The sequence below is a fragment of the Nuphar pumila genome, chromosome 12 (genome assembly GCF_984573655.1).
Source record: "Nuphar pumila chromosome 12, dmNupPumi1.hap1.1, whole genome shotgun sequence".
Taxonomy (NCBI): Eukaryota; Viridiplantae; Streptophyta; class Magnoliopsida; order Nymphaeales; family Nymphaeaceae; genus Nuphar; species Nuphar pumila.
The window spans coordinates 88,555,220-88,574,372 of NC_143260.1; the positions used below are offsets into that span (position 1 = coordinate 88,555,220).

At 33.7% G+C, this 19,153-nt stretch overlaps 1 protein-coding gene across 2 annotated transcripts in view; it reads right to left on the reverse strand.

Annotated features, from left to right (window-relative positions):
• Positions 1 to 7,219: 7,219 nt before the first annotated feature.
• The window catches only part of LOC149821156 (uncharacterized), a 36,714-nt gene continuing 24,780 nt past the window's right edge, over positions 7,220 to 19,153 (reverse strand). For both annotated transcript variants that reach the window (XM_089981974.1, XM_089981975.1), the window contains exons 7-8: positions 8,006 to 8,109; positions 7,220 to 7,555 (exon numbers count right to left, since the gene is read on the reverse strand). In XM_089981974.1, the coding sequence (XP_089838100.1) occupies positions 7,450 to 7,555; positions 8,006 to 8,109 (210 nt within the window). In that variant the 3' untranslated portion in view covers positions 7,220 to 7,449. The remainder of the gene's footprint in view (positions 7,556 to 8,005; positions 8,110 to 19,153) is intronic.

Consider the following 19,153-nt stretch of genomic DNA (forward strand, 5'->3'; position numbering starts at 1 on the left):
TATTTGGAGGTTTGCAACATATTTGTTTGAACGTTAGGAGGTCTGCACAAATATGTTGTGAATATCGTGATTTTAACCATATTCAGAGGTTCACAATATACTTGTGTAAATGTCAGGAGGTTCGTACAAATATATTTGGAGGTTTGCAGCATATTTGTGCGAACGTCAGGAGGTCCGCAAATATATTCGGAGGTTCACAACATATTTGTACGTACGTCAGGAGGTCCGTGCAAATATGTTGTGAATCTCTTCAGTGATTTAAACCATATTATAAGGCTCACAACATATTTGTACAAACGTCAGGAGGTCAGCACAAATATGTTGCGAAGGGTAAAATAGATCTAAATAAGTCGTGAATCGGTGATTTTGGATAAGAGAATTTCACCATATTTGTGGGTTTTTGCGAGACCATGTCATTTTTAAAGTTCAACAATTATTTTTTGTAAATAAAAAACATATTAATTATTTTAAGTAATGTTAAAATATAAATATAAAACATGTATGATTTGAGTTAACAAACATATGCAAAGTAATTACCCATTCTCTTGTTGAGGAATACCTTCTATGGTCTGAAGTCATCCTATCGTTGTAACAGTCATACCTAAATTGCGCTAAAAAAATGAACCTGTAACATGAAAAAAATAAGATAAAAATCATACGCAATAAAGCGAGTATATTATTGAATAAGTTTTGTTATCATACTATTTATTTGACATTCTTATCTATACAATATGTGGACCTCATAGAATTGTACAACCTGAAGTCCTCCTTCATGTTTGTTTCTTAAAGAACCCAATGCTTGTTACCCCAGTTGAAATGAACTAAAAGTTGTAACATAATTCGAGTTTAAGGTGTAAGTGCACATGAAAAATTAAGAACTGCAAAAAACCTAGTGCACATAAAAATTTAAGCTTTGTAAGTATGCAAAGTTGTCAGCTTCAACAAAATGATATAGCAAGTTCTTGCTCTCCAAGCAATCAATTGCCCCACTTTGTTGTCCTTTAGTTGTGACTTTTTTGTGAATAGACATGGTTTACTAGTTAATTTTCATTAGTTGGTAGAAAAATAATAGAAACATTGCTTTTCAAACTCACAGAGAAATACATAGTAAGGTAAAGGGTCTTCGACAAGTTATCGATATCCCTGTCCTTGTTGTGAGCCGCTTTGAGTCTATCTATAAATCTTGTTAGATGATACATAGTCAAAATATATAGTACATTCATGTTAGATTCAAATGGGTTTACATGCAAAGGTAACAAAATAATAAACAAACGAATGTGCAAACCTAACACTTATGTCACTTGCCAATAAAGTTTCTTTGCCAAATTTATACTCTTTCGGCTCTTCTGTGTTTTAATGCGTAACTTTTTATTCCTCATTAACATGTTCTTTATCACCAACTAAAATTGTATATAAACACATATATGTATAGTAAGACAAATATACATACATAACTCAGGATATTGATTAACCTCATGCACCACAATGCTTGGTGAATCTTTCAATAATTTGATTTCTTTTCTACCATATTTTCTTTATGTTTATACATCGCGAACTCCTAAGATATACATAGAAGACATAAGACATTGGAGCAATTCATTAAAAAATACTAGATATACATACAGAGAAGCAATTTATTAAACAACTTTTAACAAATCCTATATTTTGCAAAGCATACATACTCTAACATACTATTATTTGTGCTTCTGCCTGTTGTAGCCAATCTCACCACATGCACTGCACTTGTATTGTGTTTTGTTCTTCATCTGTTGACCTTAGATTTCTCTATTTTATGAATCACTTTTGGTGGATAGACAAGTATAAGAGTGGATTGAACGATGTGTAGGACATTATCCGCCATCGAAAAGAATGAATATTCATTATATGCAACTCAATACGATTTAACTGTGAATAACTCATCAGAGTAATCCTCTGGTAGGTTGCCTTCATACAAAATGTATGTGATCACATATTCACAAGCAATCCCGTTAACCTGTCACTCTTCACAAGTGCACAAGTGCTTCTAAAGATCAACACTATAATAGTGAGATCAGTCGTGGGCTTCGTACCGATGTCGGAGGTATTGTACTATTTGCACATATATTTATTATACATTTTTCTTTTGTTCCACTAGTTTTTCATTTACCTTCGGCATCACAATGTATGTCATATGCTACCCGGTATTCTTTATTTTCTTAAGAAGTTTCATAAGCAAAAAGTTGAAGCTTTTCAATAAGAGGAGTTAAGGGCTTGTCACGTATTGCGAGAATCCACGAATTGAAACTCTCTGCTATATTAAACATTAAGTACCCATATCTTTTCGCTGAAAAGTGACTATTAGCCCAATGTTTCGATTTATATCACTAGTAACATAATTGTATACAAATTCATTTTGCTTTCAATTTTTTTGAAAAAAATAAGTGCATTATTCTCTCGTGGCTGCTCTAGATGCACTCCACAAAAGTGCACTGAGTGGTGAACCAAATCTTTTCAAAAAGTTTTGCCTCACTCCACCAAAGTGCACTAAGTGGTGAACTAAATTTTTTCTAAAAGTTCTGCATCAAATGTTTTATGCAATATCTAACATGCCATTTAGGCTGTCTAGGGGACAACATACTTTATACCTTCATGTCTATTTTAAATAATTGTCAATATCCCTCTCTCTCTAAACTCGTCGAAGCGTAAGAGTTATTCCTTTAGATGTTTCAAAAATCACTCCCGACTCCTTATCAATAACTGCAAATGCTATAAAAAATATCTCACCATAAGGATCAATATCATAGACCGACAACAATATACCGGCATATCTTTCTTTTAGGAAAGTGCCATCTACCATAAAAAATGGAGGGAATCCTTTCAAAAACCCATCGATGCTTTGACAGAAAAATAAGAACAAGTACTGAAATTGATCTTTTTGATCGGTCTAAATATACCCTAACGATCCTCGGTTAGCCTTTATCAGATGATTCAAATAGGCAAGAAGCATCTTGAAGGACTCTTCGAATAAACCATATATCACCTTCTTAGTTTGTTCATGTTCACGCCATACTTGTTTGTAAGTAACCTCCACACGTTCTTCGTGACTGATGTCATTCATGATTTTTCTTGGATTTATATTCGAGTTATCGTGCATGTATTTGTGAATAACACTTGAACTCCACTTGGAAGACACTTTTCACTACAAGGTTGTTCAGTAATCCACCACATGTATACTCGCTTTGATACTTCTTCACTTGAAAGAACCTTGCTCTATGCAACTTTGTGCAATAGATCTTTTAGGGGTAATCAAACATAGTCTGCGAGTTTTTCTCATGCATATGATAGTGACTCTGTTATTGTAGCTCTTTGAGAATTTTGCTTTATAGTTATTTATAATCACATGATCTTTCAACAACTCGCAACACTGTTGGAGATCATTAAACCATTTGTCGAAAGCAAGTTCTCGATTGTTTGAGCATGTTGTTAGCCACTGGAATTGTTGACAATCATTAAGTTGTTCGTCACACAACTTATCATACAAATGAGATGCCTCCGCTTTAATGATTTGCACTTTCTCTTGATTGTATGAGAATCCATTGAACAAGAACCTATTCAACTATTTTTTTTATTAGTTTAGAAGGTAAGATATTCATTGATGAATTTTTAATCATCTGGGAATCATGTTCAATCGACATCAAAGAATCCTGAAAGTCTAAGATTGTTAGATTATTTAATATGCAAACCATAATTAAAAGCCTTTAAGATATCTCAATATAAGTTTGACGTGAGTACAATGGTCCATCGTGGGCTCATACATAAATTGACATGCCTTGTTAACTAAGTAGACAATATCTAGCTGAGTAAATGTGGCATATTGCAATGCGCCCACAATATGAATGTACTGTGTAGCATTATCCATTGGTTTCGCAAAAAAGTTTGAAAGTGAAATATTTGCAGTAGTAGAAGTGACAACTAATTTACAATCAACCATACCTGATTTAATGAGATTTGTAATGTTCTTCCTTTAAGTTTAGACGACTACAGATGACTCTTAAATAACTTCAATGCATCAAAAATAGTGCAATTGACCCAAACCTTTGATTAAAATTTCTTGACCAAAAGCTTGAAACATAAAATTGTTATATTGTCCAACAAATATTCATATAATTTAAACAACATACAAAGGATTCAACTTCTCAAATGTCATTTGTGCATCTCTTTCACCCACCATTATTTGTCTCATGTCATCATTGTCTTCGTCATCTCCCATCGACATAGTACAGTTATCATCATCCATATCATCTGATTCTCCACTATCAATGTGATCGCTGCTACCACTAATTGATTGTTCGGTTGCATAAACTAAATAAAAATTGATTATATCTATCGCTTCATTTGCTTCCATATATTCAACATTCTTGCATTTTAAATATTCAATATTAACTATAAAAACTTCACATCCATCATTGCACTTATATCTCAAATTATAAAGAACAATAACCTATACCTAGTTGTCATATGCCCGAGAAGGCTGAATGTCATTCAAATTACTGTGATGAAGATCACTGGTATTGGTTTGCCCACATAGTTCCACATCCTCTACAACTATCCTTTGATCATGTATAACATAAATATCATTCACTGTTTGGTATAATTGGATGATCAGCAAAGGACTGAGCTTGATAGATAGTGTCTGAGATAGATGCGCATTCTTCACAAGATTCACATCATTTTATTCATCAACTGCTTCTTGTACATCACTTCCAACTACTTCTTGTTTAACTACTCATTGATTAACTTTGCTAATATTCAAGTAAACATCACCACTAAATAGCACTGATTCTACATCATCATTATCCTAAACATCTATCCATATTTATTGGTTATCTATGTTTGGAGAATAATTATATCGGAAGCTTAATAAGTGTTTCATATTTCAGATTTTATGAGATATCAAAGCCGTAAATTTCTTAAAACTACTATTTTTAGAGACCATTGTAGATCTCCAATCAAAGTAATCATACTTACGATAGTGTACTTTAGCCCTTTCAGATGCTATCATTAACTGCCTACAACAACCACTATAGATCTTTAAAAACTAGCATATAAGAAAAGGCTATATATATACACTTTATACATTCAACCAACAAAACTACCTACAATAAACACTTTGAAAACCAACTATCCCTTATTCAATGCATGTGCACAGTGAACCCTAGCCACATTACACCAATACAAAAACAACAAATATTGAGTAAAGGAGAAGCAAACAAACATAAATCATTTACAACATAAACATATATATATAGTAAACCCTAAATGGTAAATTTAATGACAAATATTAAATAAAACATACAAAAAATATGCCTAGCAACAACCAAACAGAACTACACATGAAGCTATTAAATGATCATATCTACAAAAAAAAAAAAGTTCAGAGTAAAAAATAATATATATATATATATATATATATATATATATATATATATATATATATATATATATTGTTTGTATGAAACTCACATTTCGAACATGTAGATGAGAAAGTTAATGACAAGGAATGCAGAGGGTTTTACAGAGGGTTTTACAGGGAATCACGAAATTACACAAAATCACTAAAAAGGAAGAAGAACAATGCAGGCGGTTCTACAGGGAAGTTCTTTCCAGACACAAACGAAAGAAATAAACCAAATGAAGAAAAATGAGTTTATATATGATTCAGGAACTGCACAAAAAATAAGAAAACTCATATAGTATTCAACCCAAACATATGTGATGTATCGAAAAAATTCGCATATATGTAAAAATGAATGCATATGTCATAAATTTGCCAAAATTTAGCCGGTATTTGCGATGTTGCGACCTTCAGTTTAAGTAGAGGGTTGCACATATTTTTATGCAAATTCGTGAAGTATATGTGAATTAAGTAAGATATTTGTGATGTTGCGACGTTCAGTTTAAGTGGAAGTTCGCATATGTGTTTATGCAAATTTTTGGAGTATATGCAAATTAAGATATTTGCGATGTTGTGATGTTCAATTTAAGTGGAGGTTTGCACATATGTTTATGTGAATTCGTGAAGTATATGCAGATTAGTAGAATAATTGTGATAATCGGATGTTCGCAAATAAATTTATGCGAGCTTCGTGAGGTATGTATAAGAAAACGTGTGATTGTGCATTTAAATGGGAGTTTGCATTAGCCGACGAGCTGAGCGATATATTGCCAAACTCCATCTCTTCACACATACAAAGGGTAAAAAGGTCTTAAAGAAGATGGGTATTTGCGATTTTGGACATGAAAAATAACAAAATTTTTGGGCATTTTGAAAAAAGTATCCTTTTTGTCCGTACAATATAATCATTTTTACTAACCTCAAACATATGATGATTGAAGTATTTGGCTTGCAAGCAATAGGTTTAAAGAGAATCTTATTGCCTAAAGTTATGAAACAATGTCCTTATTTGTAGTTCTAGTACTTTCACATAGGGATGCACAACTAGCTAAGCTAGCTCTAGCTCAGCTCGTTTAAGCTTGGTTCAAGCTCATCTGTGAACATAAATGAGTCAAGCTTGAACACAAGTTCAAGATCGGTGTGCATAAACGAGCCGAGCTAGATCAAGCCGCTGAACTCGATTAAGCTCACACACACACACACATATATATAATGTTTCCAACTTAAATCCTAAGAGTTACTCTAGTTTACTGGGTAGGGCATTAGCCCCTCCGTCAAAAGGTGCTGAGATTGAGTACCGCACCTCACATTTTTTTCACTAGACCCCTAATCTAGAGGTTTTAGTACTTGTATATTTCTCTAGGTCACAGTTAACAAAAAACATGGTCTGGTGGGTGGGTCATTTGTGCAATGTTTGGCAAGGTCAGGGATGGAATCCCACCTTTTCAAGTGCTCGCTACCGTATATACCTTTTTAGAATGTTGTTCCCAGCGAGTCTGAACAATGTAGTTGAAGCTCAGCTCTGAGCTCCAGCTGAGCTTGAACAGGGGCATTTTGAAATGAGCTGGATTAGAACAGCCCAACCTCGCCTCGTGGGTATCCCTACTTCCACCTCTAAAACAATTTTCTTGTAACCAAAGCCAGCTTTATCTGAACTCGTTCAGTTCAAGCTTATTATGAGCTCAAGGTCCGCCACAAGAATGAGTCAAGTTTGAACACCCGCTTCAGCCCTATCTGCGCGAGCATGACACACACACACGTGCCCATGAAAAAAACTGGAACATCTTTTCAACTGAATACAACATATATGATATGATCATTATTATTAACTCTCTCAAAAGAGAGGCCACCTTGGTACAAAATATGATTACACTGTTTCCATATATATTCAGGCATTTTCCAGCAGACACTTTGTATCTTGGACTAAGTATAGAGTCTGGCACGGAAGAATGTCGTTTGCAGGCAGGGAAAAAGAACAAAAATACAGCCCCCGTCCTTATCTCACACCAACGTCGTTAGAATAGCTGAAAGAACAGGCTCGTGGAACCATCCCCAAATGACCGAAGATCTGCTGGTTTCACCAATGCCCTGCATAAGGGACACGTTCTTTCCCTCTCAAACCTGCAAAACACAGAGTCAGGCTCCATGCAATGCTTAAGCATTCTAATCTTTTTCAGAAACATTGTAACATTCAAGATGTTAAAAAGAAGCCCAATGCAGAGGTCAAATGAAATAGCTGGATGGTGAAGCCACACTACATGACTGGGTGATGGCCTCGTGTTCAAATGGCCATCTCCCAGCTTGAAAACACAAGGTTTTTCCGTTTATTTCCACTAGCCAAGGAAACACCTCATCACCAACTGTACCTTGGCAGCGCTCCTGTTGGAATATAAGTGCACACACAGACACACACATACACATGTTGCAAAGGATAAAAAATTATCATGAAAGACAACTATTATCACTGTCCACCACATGCCAAAGCTACATTCAACAAAGAGTTCAAGATAGGGATACTCTATATTTGAAGCATATGAAGATGCCGTATGCAGCGAAGGAGAATAAACTCACCATTCTGATACACAATCTTCACAGAAGATATGTTTACAGCGCAGTAGGATCGGAGTGTGCATCTTCTCCTGGCAGATAGCACAGAGATCACCAGCTGCATTGACCTGCACTTACCCATGTTTATAAGTTGGAACATCTAAAGATCTGAACAATTATTCATTAAAAAGGACAAGATTTGAGGAAGCATGGCACAAGCAACTTAAAGAGTTCTTTTTCTTTTGTAATTTGACCATTAGACGAGGCATAACAGAAGTGGCTGGAAATCAGGAAAAAGAGTGAAAAAAAGTGGAAAAACTCGACAATTCTAGTGGATGGCAAAAGAAGTACAGATGCACTGTTAAAATATATGTAATCATATATACATATATATGTATATATATACATATATATGTATTTATCTCATCATACCCGATAAAGGGTATTTTTGTAATTCTGCCCATTAGGGGCATTTTAGTCTTTTTACATCTTTTACATGTATTTTATTTTACATTTTCTTTTTTCTTTTTCCTTTTTATTTTTCATTTATTGTAAAATGCATTTAATGCATTGCATTGGGGGTCCTAGCCAAAGGAGTCGTTGGACCCCCAACGGTCACAAATGTGACCGTTGGGGGCCCAACGAGTCCCCTTTTGAGCCTCCCAATGTTCTCTCTCTCACTCCTTTGTGTATAAATAGAGGGGTATTCCTCCATGTAAGGTATGGCCTTTTAGGCCCTCATTCAATAAAGTTTATGTAACTTATGCCTCTTCGTAGGCTTCTTGTGGTGTCCCTTAGTGGACCATTGTGTTATTCCCCATTATGGGGCTGTGTTTGTCCAATGTTGGACCTTATGAATACATTATGCATTCTTGTAATTCATTTCCGCATACTTTCTAACATGGTATCAGAGCAAGGTTGTGACCGAGTTGCTCTTTGGTGCATCGGAAAGCATGTTATTCAAGAAATATTAAGAAAAATGGTGAAGTTTTCTTGTTCTCTCTTTTTTCTTTTTTAAAGTTATTTGGTATGTTTCTTTTTCGTTTAGTATCATGCATTATAAAGGAATATCTACTTCTTTAATAATCTATATGTATGTGTTTTTTGTTTTTTAGTACTTGTGTTATTCGGTTCTTCATTGAGCCTTTGCTTTTGTGTATATCACATTTTTAAAATATCTTAAAAGATAATTAGTTAAATCGGTGAACTTGTTTGTCATTGCTTAAAACTTCCTTTAATAGGGTCGTTAATCGTGCTTATCTTTCAAGCATAAGTTGATGTCAATCTTGAACTCGTGTGTATGGTTTTAGGAGTCTTTGTGATCTTATTGTTGTTTTTCAAATCCTACGTATGATTTCAAAGCTTTGTATTGATGGACATCTTTGACTCCTTGAATTTAAATTTTTATCAAATAACTTCAGTACTTTGAAGTTATCTCTTGCATGTTTGCTTAAAAGCATGAATTATATATGTGTCAGAAATTTTTTAAAGAAAAGTTGAGTTGAGATTGAAATTCTTTAACATATAAAAGCTTGTGATAATTCATGTTCTTTTCTAGACACTTGCTACCATATATTATGAGTAGTGATGTTTATTAGAGATTTCTCATGTAGTGATATTTTTTAAGAATCTCAAAAATGATTTCAAATCATGTGTCTTAGTGCATTTTTTTTGTAATTAAAGATTCCTCATGTAGTGATGTATGAATACCTCTAGTAATTCTTGAAGTATGGTTTTCTTCCATTTAGAGTTAAGTTTTTTTCTTCTTTGCTTTACATACTCGTTTTTTAGTGTTGTGTGGTTCTTATTGGTGAATACTATGTGTGAGACTTCCACAGTTCTTGTAAGAAGAGTGTTTGTTCTTGTGAAAATCCTTCAAAGTTTCGGTCTTAAAAGGATTATTCTTTTGGGAAGTTTCGTTGTGGGCATTTGAAGGTCTAATTGTAGAAGTCCAATTCTTTATACAAGCTTGGTCCTTTAGTTTTTTATTTTCTACTAATATTGCAAGTTTTACAAACTTGTTCTTTTTGTGAATTTTTCCGCATGAGTTTTTCCAAATTTTACCGCATCTATTAAAGAATGCTCATATTAATCTAAATTTGTTATATTGTCATTCGACATCTTATATTACATAAAAATTGCATCTATTATCATTTGGTGTGCATATAATTGCACTTTATATCTATCATGGTTAAAGCTTGTGGGATTATAGCCCAAGCTCTGTTAGTGAAACTTATGACTTTTGGGTTCGCATTCGCGAGTTTGTATTGTGCTCTTTGTGCACAAGTGTTCTTTTTGTGCATGTGTGCTCACATTTGTTTCCAAGAATATTGTAATATTGTTCTTGGTATCTTATTGAAGATACTTTTACATGAGAAGTTAAGGTTTGATTTGACTCTTGGATTATTCCAAATCAGTTCTTGCACATGATGTTGCTTAATATTTCATGTTGTATTTGTTGTATAATAAACCTTTTTGGTATAAATAACTTCTTTGAAGAATTGATCATGATAAAGCATAATTCGTGTTTATGCATAATCGTTGTTATAAAGCATATTGCTGTGATTGATTATATTAGACCTTTGATTTGATTTTTTCAAATCGGCCCTCTTTATAAAATCACCTATTGCCTTCTTATGGCATTTATATTTATCCATCAGAGGTTGTTATTTAATGCATTATTTATATGATCTTGTTATTGTGATATTAGAGATGTTTGTTGAGGTGAGTTATGTGCACCTCGTGTTATGTCATTTTAGATTGTCAATTTGTAGTTTGACTCTAAAATGACTTGTTATGTGATCTCTAATTGTGAGTGTGACACTCGTTTTCTTTTTGGCCATTGATTTTATGGATGCTCTTAATTATGTGTACATGTGATGGATGTATGAAGTTTGAAACCTTAAATGTTTTAAGGTATATTAATGTTTTATTTGTTAAATGTTTGTCATTACAAGTCTTATTACCTCAAAAGTCTTCTCCTTTTATACCTCTTATCTAAGTGTCATCATATGTAGACAAGATTTTTATTACACATTTGTGTGTTGGTAGCCCTTTGTTGGCTTTGTTCTCTTGCTCTATTAGCTGAACACACTTGTCTTGAGTGTTATTATATGTAGACAAGGCACGTTGATTCACACCATGGTGTATGATTTTAGTCCATGTTGGCATTTGTGTCATTGTTCTAGTCGCTGAGATGTATGTTCATGGTTGGCTTCTTTCACTCATTTCAAGTGTCATTTTATGTAGACAAGAGATGTATTTGTTTTAGCCCATGGTTGGCTTGACACTCTTGTTCTAGTAGCTGAACATACTTGATTTTGAGTGTCTTTTTACAAAGACAAGAGATGTTTTTGGTTCATATTGGCATGTATTCTCTTGTTCTTGTCGTTGATACACTCATTTCGAGTATTATTACATGTAGACAAGAGGTGTTTATACACACTTTTGTGTGTGTCTTTTGGCCTTTAATGGCATTATGATTATGTTCTTGTTCCAGTAGCTTATACACTTGATTTGTGGGTTTTGAAGGACTAATGAGGTAGTTGCTTGTAGTGAATGAATTATTGTTGAAATTTGTGAAATTGCATTCATATTGTATTTTAAAGATACAAATAAATCATATCATTAATATGCATATTTTAAAATCAATTTTTTTGGCATTTAATCTACATATTAAGTGCTTATGGTTTTGGCCACCTTTGTATTTAATATGCAAAATGAGTTTTTGTAATTGCAATCATTTGAGTGAGATGTTCCTAAATGTGACTAAAATAACACTCATTATCTTGACTCTTGGGTGGATGTTTTTTTTTTATCATGTCCTTGCAAGTTCACATATGGCATTTGTTTGACATAAAATTTCTTCTCTCTAATATATGAGAGAAATCATTATCTCATCTTTTGTTGATAAAATATCTTCTTATTTATGATCTATGTGTGTTAAACATGCTTTCTTTCGTATGCTCTTGTACACTTCCCTTGGGAGCAATTTGTTCTTATTGTCTTCTTAGATATATTTCTAATACATGAAATTTTTTACTTAATCTTAATACAAATCTCATATTTTGTGTGTCTTTGTGCACTTATGAGTGTTCTCCGTGCACACACTCCTTGCTTCCAAATATTGATAAAACCCTTTGTAAGAATAATTTTATGAGCCTTAGTGCTCACCTATTCTAAGAAATTCAATCTTTTGCATGTGTGGGTGTCCCCTTTGTACCTTTGGGTACTTTTATTCAAGTGCTCTTGGTGTGTCTTTGCACACGTATTCCTTGTGGTGTTGGTGCTTGAAGTGCACATCTTTAAAGGCATTTTTACATGGTTCTTAGGGATATTTTTAGTCAAATGTTCTTAGTGTGGCTTTTGTGCACTTATCTTTCTTCAAGAACTTAGTGTGTTTTATCAATATTTAAGGTTAATTCGTGTTTTGCATAAATACTCAATCAAAATGCATAAATTATGTTTTGAATCATTGTCCTTAATCAATGTTATGGTCTATTATGCATTTTTTGATATCTCTTATTTGATTAAGATACAAAGGTACTTTTTACTTGGAGTTCTTTTGGCTTGTTCCACAGGATCTTCAAGATGGGATGAATGAAGCATCTATGATACATCGTGAAAGGAGCTTGGGGATGATCATTAAAGACAATTAAAAGCTGATAGATGCAAAGTTCTTTCATGTGCTATAATGTTGGTGACTTTCATTGAAGATTTTTTTGAAGACTGAAATCCTCATTTTGTATCTTCAAACTTCTCGTTATCCCCACGCAAAGTTTGAGGGGGGGTGTTAAAATATACATAATCATATATACATATATATATGTATTTATCTCATCATACCCGATAAAGGGTATTTTTGTAATTCTGCCCATTAGGGGCATTTTAGTCTTTTTACATGTATTTTATTTTACATTTTCTTTTTTCTTTTTATTTTCCATTTATTGTAAAATGCATTTAATGCATTGCATTGGGGGTCCTAGCCAAAGGAGTCGTTGGACTCCCAACGGTCACAAATGTGACCGTTGGGGGCCCAACGAGTCCCCTTTTGAGCCTCTCAATGTTCTCTCTCTCACTCCTTTGTGTATAAATAGAGGGGTATTCCTCCATGTAAGGTATGGCCTTTTAGGCCCTCATTCAATAAAGTTTATGTAACTTATGCCTTTTCGTAGGCTTCTTGTGGTGTCCCTTAGTGGACCATTGTGTTATTCTCCATTATGGGGTTGTGTTTGTCCAATGTTGGACCTTATGAATGCATTATGCATTCTTGTAATTCATTTTCGTATACTTTCTAACATGCATCACGTCAGAAATTATAAAGAAGTGTTGCTACACCATGTTAGAAATTATAGACCTGTTATTCCTTTTGTGTAGCTTTACTTAATAAATGACATGATAACAACAAATCAGAAATAAGAACAACTAATATAACCAGAAGACTGCAGAGATCATCCCTTGCAACAGCAAATACTCTCTCTCTCTCTCTCTCTCTCTCTCTCTCTCTCTCTCTCTCTAGAGTACCTTTGAAAACCTCATCCCTACTAAAATGAGGAGATGTTCCGGACATACTTCAGCAGAAAAGTATTCATAAAATACTGTTCGGATCAAGATGCTATAGTCCAACTGCCCAAATAGTCTAAACCGAGGTTACCAGACTAGGAAGCGAAAGCAGAAAATGAAACGAGAAGCAAGATATTTTAAAATTTATAAGTAGAAAGCGAAGAATCAATTTAAAAGCAAAATATGAATAAAAAAAGAAGTGATACGGGATAAAGTAGGAAGCAAAATTCTAATCAAAGGAGAAGGGAATAAAAACTAAAATAAAAATAACTATTCTTAAATTTTGTGATTTTGTAGTGTAAGAATTAAATATTTCTCAAAATCTAAAAATTATGGTTGCCAATTTAAAAAAAGTATATGAGAAGTCAGTGGGAAGCGTGAAAGGAAGTGTTAAGATTAATGTATCCTTTTTGTATATATATAATATATATATTAACTAAGTCAACTAAAGTTGACTTACTTCTGGTCGTTGGGAACTAAGCCCAACGGCTAACCCTTCTAGCTGTTGGACTAGGTCCAACGACTAGTCAAACTAGCCGGTGGACCTAGTCCAACGGCTAGAGAGCACTCTCTCTCTCACCTCTTTCCTCTATCTCTTCCTCTCCTTTTTCTCTATAAATAAGGGTAAGTGGGTGTTTTGTACAGTGAGATTGATGGGTAGTTTTAGGTTTATGAGTATGAGTGCATTTGTGTAGTGAGGTTATTATGTATTTTTATTTTTTTTATTAATGCAATTATTCATTCATTCACATTTCATGTATTTCATTTTAGTTTTTACATTTTTGTCCAAATACATTATGTTTCGATTCTTAGAGTTCATTTTGGAGTGCATCAGGATCCATGCTATTTTGTTACATGGTATCAGAGCTTGGCATCGTGGTCTTAGAAAAATTCATATTAATGAATGACTTGGATTCAAGGATTTCGCATTCCGGTATGCATCTTTGGTTTCTCTATTTTTATATGTATAATAAGTGTTTTAAAAGGATTATATTAAAAAAAATGGTTTTTGAATATGTAGAAATTGGTCTTTTGATATGTGAAATATATGTTTTAGATTATGGATAATGTGTATTGAAAAATTATATTTTGCAAAAATATATGGTTTCTTAAAGTCTTATGTGTGATTCATGTTTTGCAAAATATTAAATTTTAGGTTATTCCTTCCTTGAATGCCTCTTTAACATATGTGTATACATGGATTATCCTTGGGATTTTTAATATATCAAGATATTTCTTTGATGATTTTAATTATGTCACCAAGCATGAATTTTAAGATATATTATGTGAACTCCATAATTAAGATTGTGTCTTAAAAAAATTTGTATGGTATTTGTTAAATCATATGTATTAATACATATATATTTATATATATACATATGTAGAATACTATAATACCCGATAGGGGTATTATAGTCTTTTCATAGTTGTTTTATTAAACAACTATATTCTTTTTTTGTTTTATTTTATTTATTTTTTCTTTTTTGTTTTTTTATTTTGTATTTCACGCCAAAGACGGGCCCCACAATAGAGTCATTGGGCCCCCAACGGTCACAAATGTGACCGTTGGGGGCTCCCAACGATTCTTTGGGAGCCCCCTTTTGGCCTCTTTTTTGAGTCCCTTTGTGTGTATAAATAGGGGTGAAACTCCTTGTATTTTTACAAAGCCTTAGTGCTCTCTTTCAATAAAGTGATTTTATATTTTTAGTTTGTACTTTTCTTAAAGCTTGTGTCCATAGTGGACTTGGCTATTATTCCCTTTGTGTATTTTTCCATTGTTGGACATTGTGAATGACTTTAGCATTCTTTATCTTTATGCATACTTCATTACATGGTATCAAAGCCATTCAGTTCATAGAAGAAAAGGCGTGATATTCATCTTTACATTCATTGTCTCTATTCTTCACACACTTTGGTGGCATTATGGAATCCAAAATCGACCTATCCTTCAAGCTCAATGGAAAGAACTAGATGATGTGAGCATCGGCAATGGAGAACAACCTCAAAGGTAAGAAACTTTGGGGTTATGTAATGGGTTTTATTCCGGAACCTTAATTAGAGCTCACCAAGATTGAAGGAGACCAAGAAAAGGCTCTTGAGGGAGATGTGCACCTCAAAGCCATTGAAAACTATCAAAGGAAAGTTGAAGATTGAGAAAGTAATCACGCCAAGATTCTTGCTTGGTTCATGAACAGTGTTGAACTCAAGGTATGTGTAAATATAGCTAAATTTCGCCTAGCCAATGAGGTTTGGTTCTTTATGAAGGGTATGTATACCCCAAAAGACCTTACAAGAGCATATTTTTTGCAAGAAAAAAATTATAACCACTAATAAAGGTGATTCGAGTATACAAGATTACTATAGTGAATTAAATCCACTATGGGACGAGTTGGCTCTTTTAGAGCCCAAATGGGTTGCTACAGAGGATGTTGAACTAAGACAAAAACAAATAGAACAAGATCGGTTGTTCTAATTTTTGTTTGGCCTACGTCCTGAATTTGAGCAAGTAAGCTCGTCACTTCTCCGTAGATCTATTTTTCCCCCAATAGAAGATGTCATAGCCGAAATCACACAAGAGGAAACTAGGCTTGGCATGAGTAAGAACATTGATGAAGTGCATGTCGTATCCAAACCCGGCAACAATGTCAAAACCTATAAACCACCCCACTTTGAAAAACAAGGAAACTATAGTGAAGGAAGAAAGATGATTGTATGTCCATGAGCCGGGTCACATTAAACCTGCTTGCCTGAAGCTAAATGGAACATTCAAGCCTAAGGTGGCTTCCTTTGAAGAATCCACTGCCAAAAAAGATGAAGGCAAGAGCGGTGACCTCAAAGAAACTCTTGGTCAAATCTCTATGGTTCTACAACAAATTCTCAAAACCGCTTCCTCCACATCGGGTGCGGCCATTGCATCTACTTCGTCTCCCGGTATGTATTCTTGGATCTTAGACTCCGGAGCATCTTTTCATAGGACCCCACATGAGAATGCATTAACCGATGTATGCACCAATTCAAAAAGTTTGTGTGTTTCTACGGCCGATGGAACCTTTTTAAAAATCGCAAGTATTGGAACACTTAACTCTAAAAATTCTCAAAATCTTTTTGTTCCAAAAGTTAGAGTTGTTCCAAAACTAAATTTAGATCTTTTTTCGTTTCCCAAATCGCCGACCATGGATGTGAAATATCTTTTTCATCTAATGGTAGCTTTGTGCAGGATTTTCAGTCCGGGAAGCGGATTGGGCAAGGCCATAGGAAAGGGGACCTCTACTATATGGATCATCTAAACCTTCATACAAACTCTTTTTGTACTTATATCCAAGATAAAAGCATTGAAACTTGGTATAAAAGACTTGGACATCCAAGTTATTCAAAAATGTATTTTTTTCTATTTGAAAACAAATTTTGCAAGAAAAAAGACATTAATTGTAAATATTGCATTTTTTGGAAAAATGAAGTCTATTTCATTTTCAACTAGAACATTTCTTTCTACAAGACCTTTTGAATTGGTGCACTCGGATGTTTGGGGTTCATCTCCGATCATGTCTAAAGGTGATTACTCTTACTATATCACTTTCATCGATGACTTTACTAAATATGTTTAGATTTATTTTCTTAGTCATAAATCGAAAGTGTTTTCATTCTTTAAAGAGTTTCATATGAAAATTCAAAATCAATTTCAAAGCAATATATCCATTTTTAGATCCGGTTCCGGTGGAGAATATTTGTCTACCGAATTTCAAAATTATTTAAAACAAAATGAAATTTGTCATAAAAAATCGTGTCCTGAAACTCCACAACAAAATGGACTAACGGAAAGAAAACATAGACATATTATCGAAACCGCTAGAACATTGCTTATCTCTAAAAATATTTCAAAAAAAAATTGGGCCGAAGTCGTCTTAACCTCAACATATTTAATCAATAGAATGCCTTCTTCTAAACTAAAGAATATCTCTCCATATGAAAAACTTTTCAAATTTTCTCCCGACTTCAATCGCCTTTGCATCTTTGGTTGTAAATGCTTTGTCCTCTTACATAAGAGAGATAAGTTATCCCCAAAGGCGATTGAATGCATATTTTTAGGCTATGGGAAAAATAAAAAAGGCTATAGATGTTTTGATTTGAAAAATAACAAACTATATGTTTCAAAAGATTTAACTTTTTTGGAAGATGATAATGGATTTGAAAAACTAGATAAACAAAATGAAATTGACTATATGTTTTCAAATGATCTTATAGATGATGTATGTGATGATTCTATGAATCATTTTGAAAATATAGAGGATACTTGTGATGTATCCAATATTGATATATCACCATATAACGGTGATATCAGTGACGAAAATATTAATGTTTATACTCGAAGAGAACAAGAAAGGCCTATTAGTGCCTTGGAGAAATTTTCTCAACTTACCGAATCTTTAGAAGAAACCACTATTAGGAGATCTTCTAGAGAATCAATTTCACCCAATAGGTTTGTATCATATGAGTCCCTTACGCCTAATTATCGGGCTTGTCTTATAACACTATATTCATATTATGAACATGCTCACTATAATCAAGCCAAAACTATACCACATTGGGTTGAAGTCATGAAGATAGAAATAGATGCCTTGAAAAAGGCAAATACTTGGAAAATAGTCACACTACCTTCACATAAAAAACCTATTGGATGCCGATGGGTCTTTAAGGTTAAAACCAAAAGTGATGGATCCTTAGAAAGATATAAAGTTAGATTAGTAGCCAAGGGATATTTACAAGAATATGAAATTGACTACGAGGAAACATTCGCTCCTATAGCCAGAATCACAAGTGTTAGAACCTTAATAGCTGTCGCACCAACAAAAAAATGACCTATATATCAACTTGATGTGAAAAATGCTTTTCTAAATAGAAATCTAAATGAAGAAGTATATATGGATCTGTCACCCGGAGTTAATATTGGACAAGGTCAAACTCTTAAACTTTTAAAAGTTTTATATGGTCTAAAGCAAGCTCCCAAGGCTTTGTACGATCGATTTAGTGATATCATGATTAAATTGGAATTTCGTGCCTATTATACTGATACTGCTCTTTTGGTGAAAAGTGTAGGAACGAATATTGTTATCTTATTACTTTATGTTGATGACATGATTAGCACAGAAAATGGTCAAAATATTATTGTTAATGTTAAAAATATACTAAAAGATAGCTTTGACATGTCTGACTTAGGTTTTCTTAGATATTTTCTTGGCATTGAAGTTGCATATTCTCCCCGAGGATATATTCTGTCACAGATGAAGCTTGTTGGAGATATATGTACTAAGTCTCGCATTTCAGATGATAAAAAGGTGGAGATTCCAGAAGTAATAAATGCAAAATTAAGGTTGGAAGATGGGGTTCTTCTAGAAGATCTCACACCCTACAGACAACTTATTGGATCTCGCACATATCTGACTATCACCAGACCCGACATCGCTCACGCTTTTCACTCTGCTAGCCAACTTCCGCATGCTCCTACAACTGTACATATGAGTGCCATGCTCCGGGTCATCCGATATCTCAAGAAGACCATAGATAAAGGACTATTTCTATCATCATCTTCTTCATTAAATTTACTTGCTTATA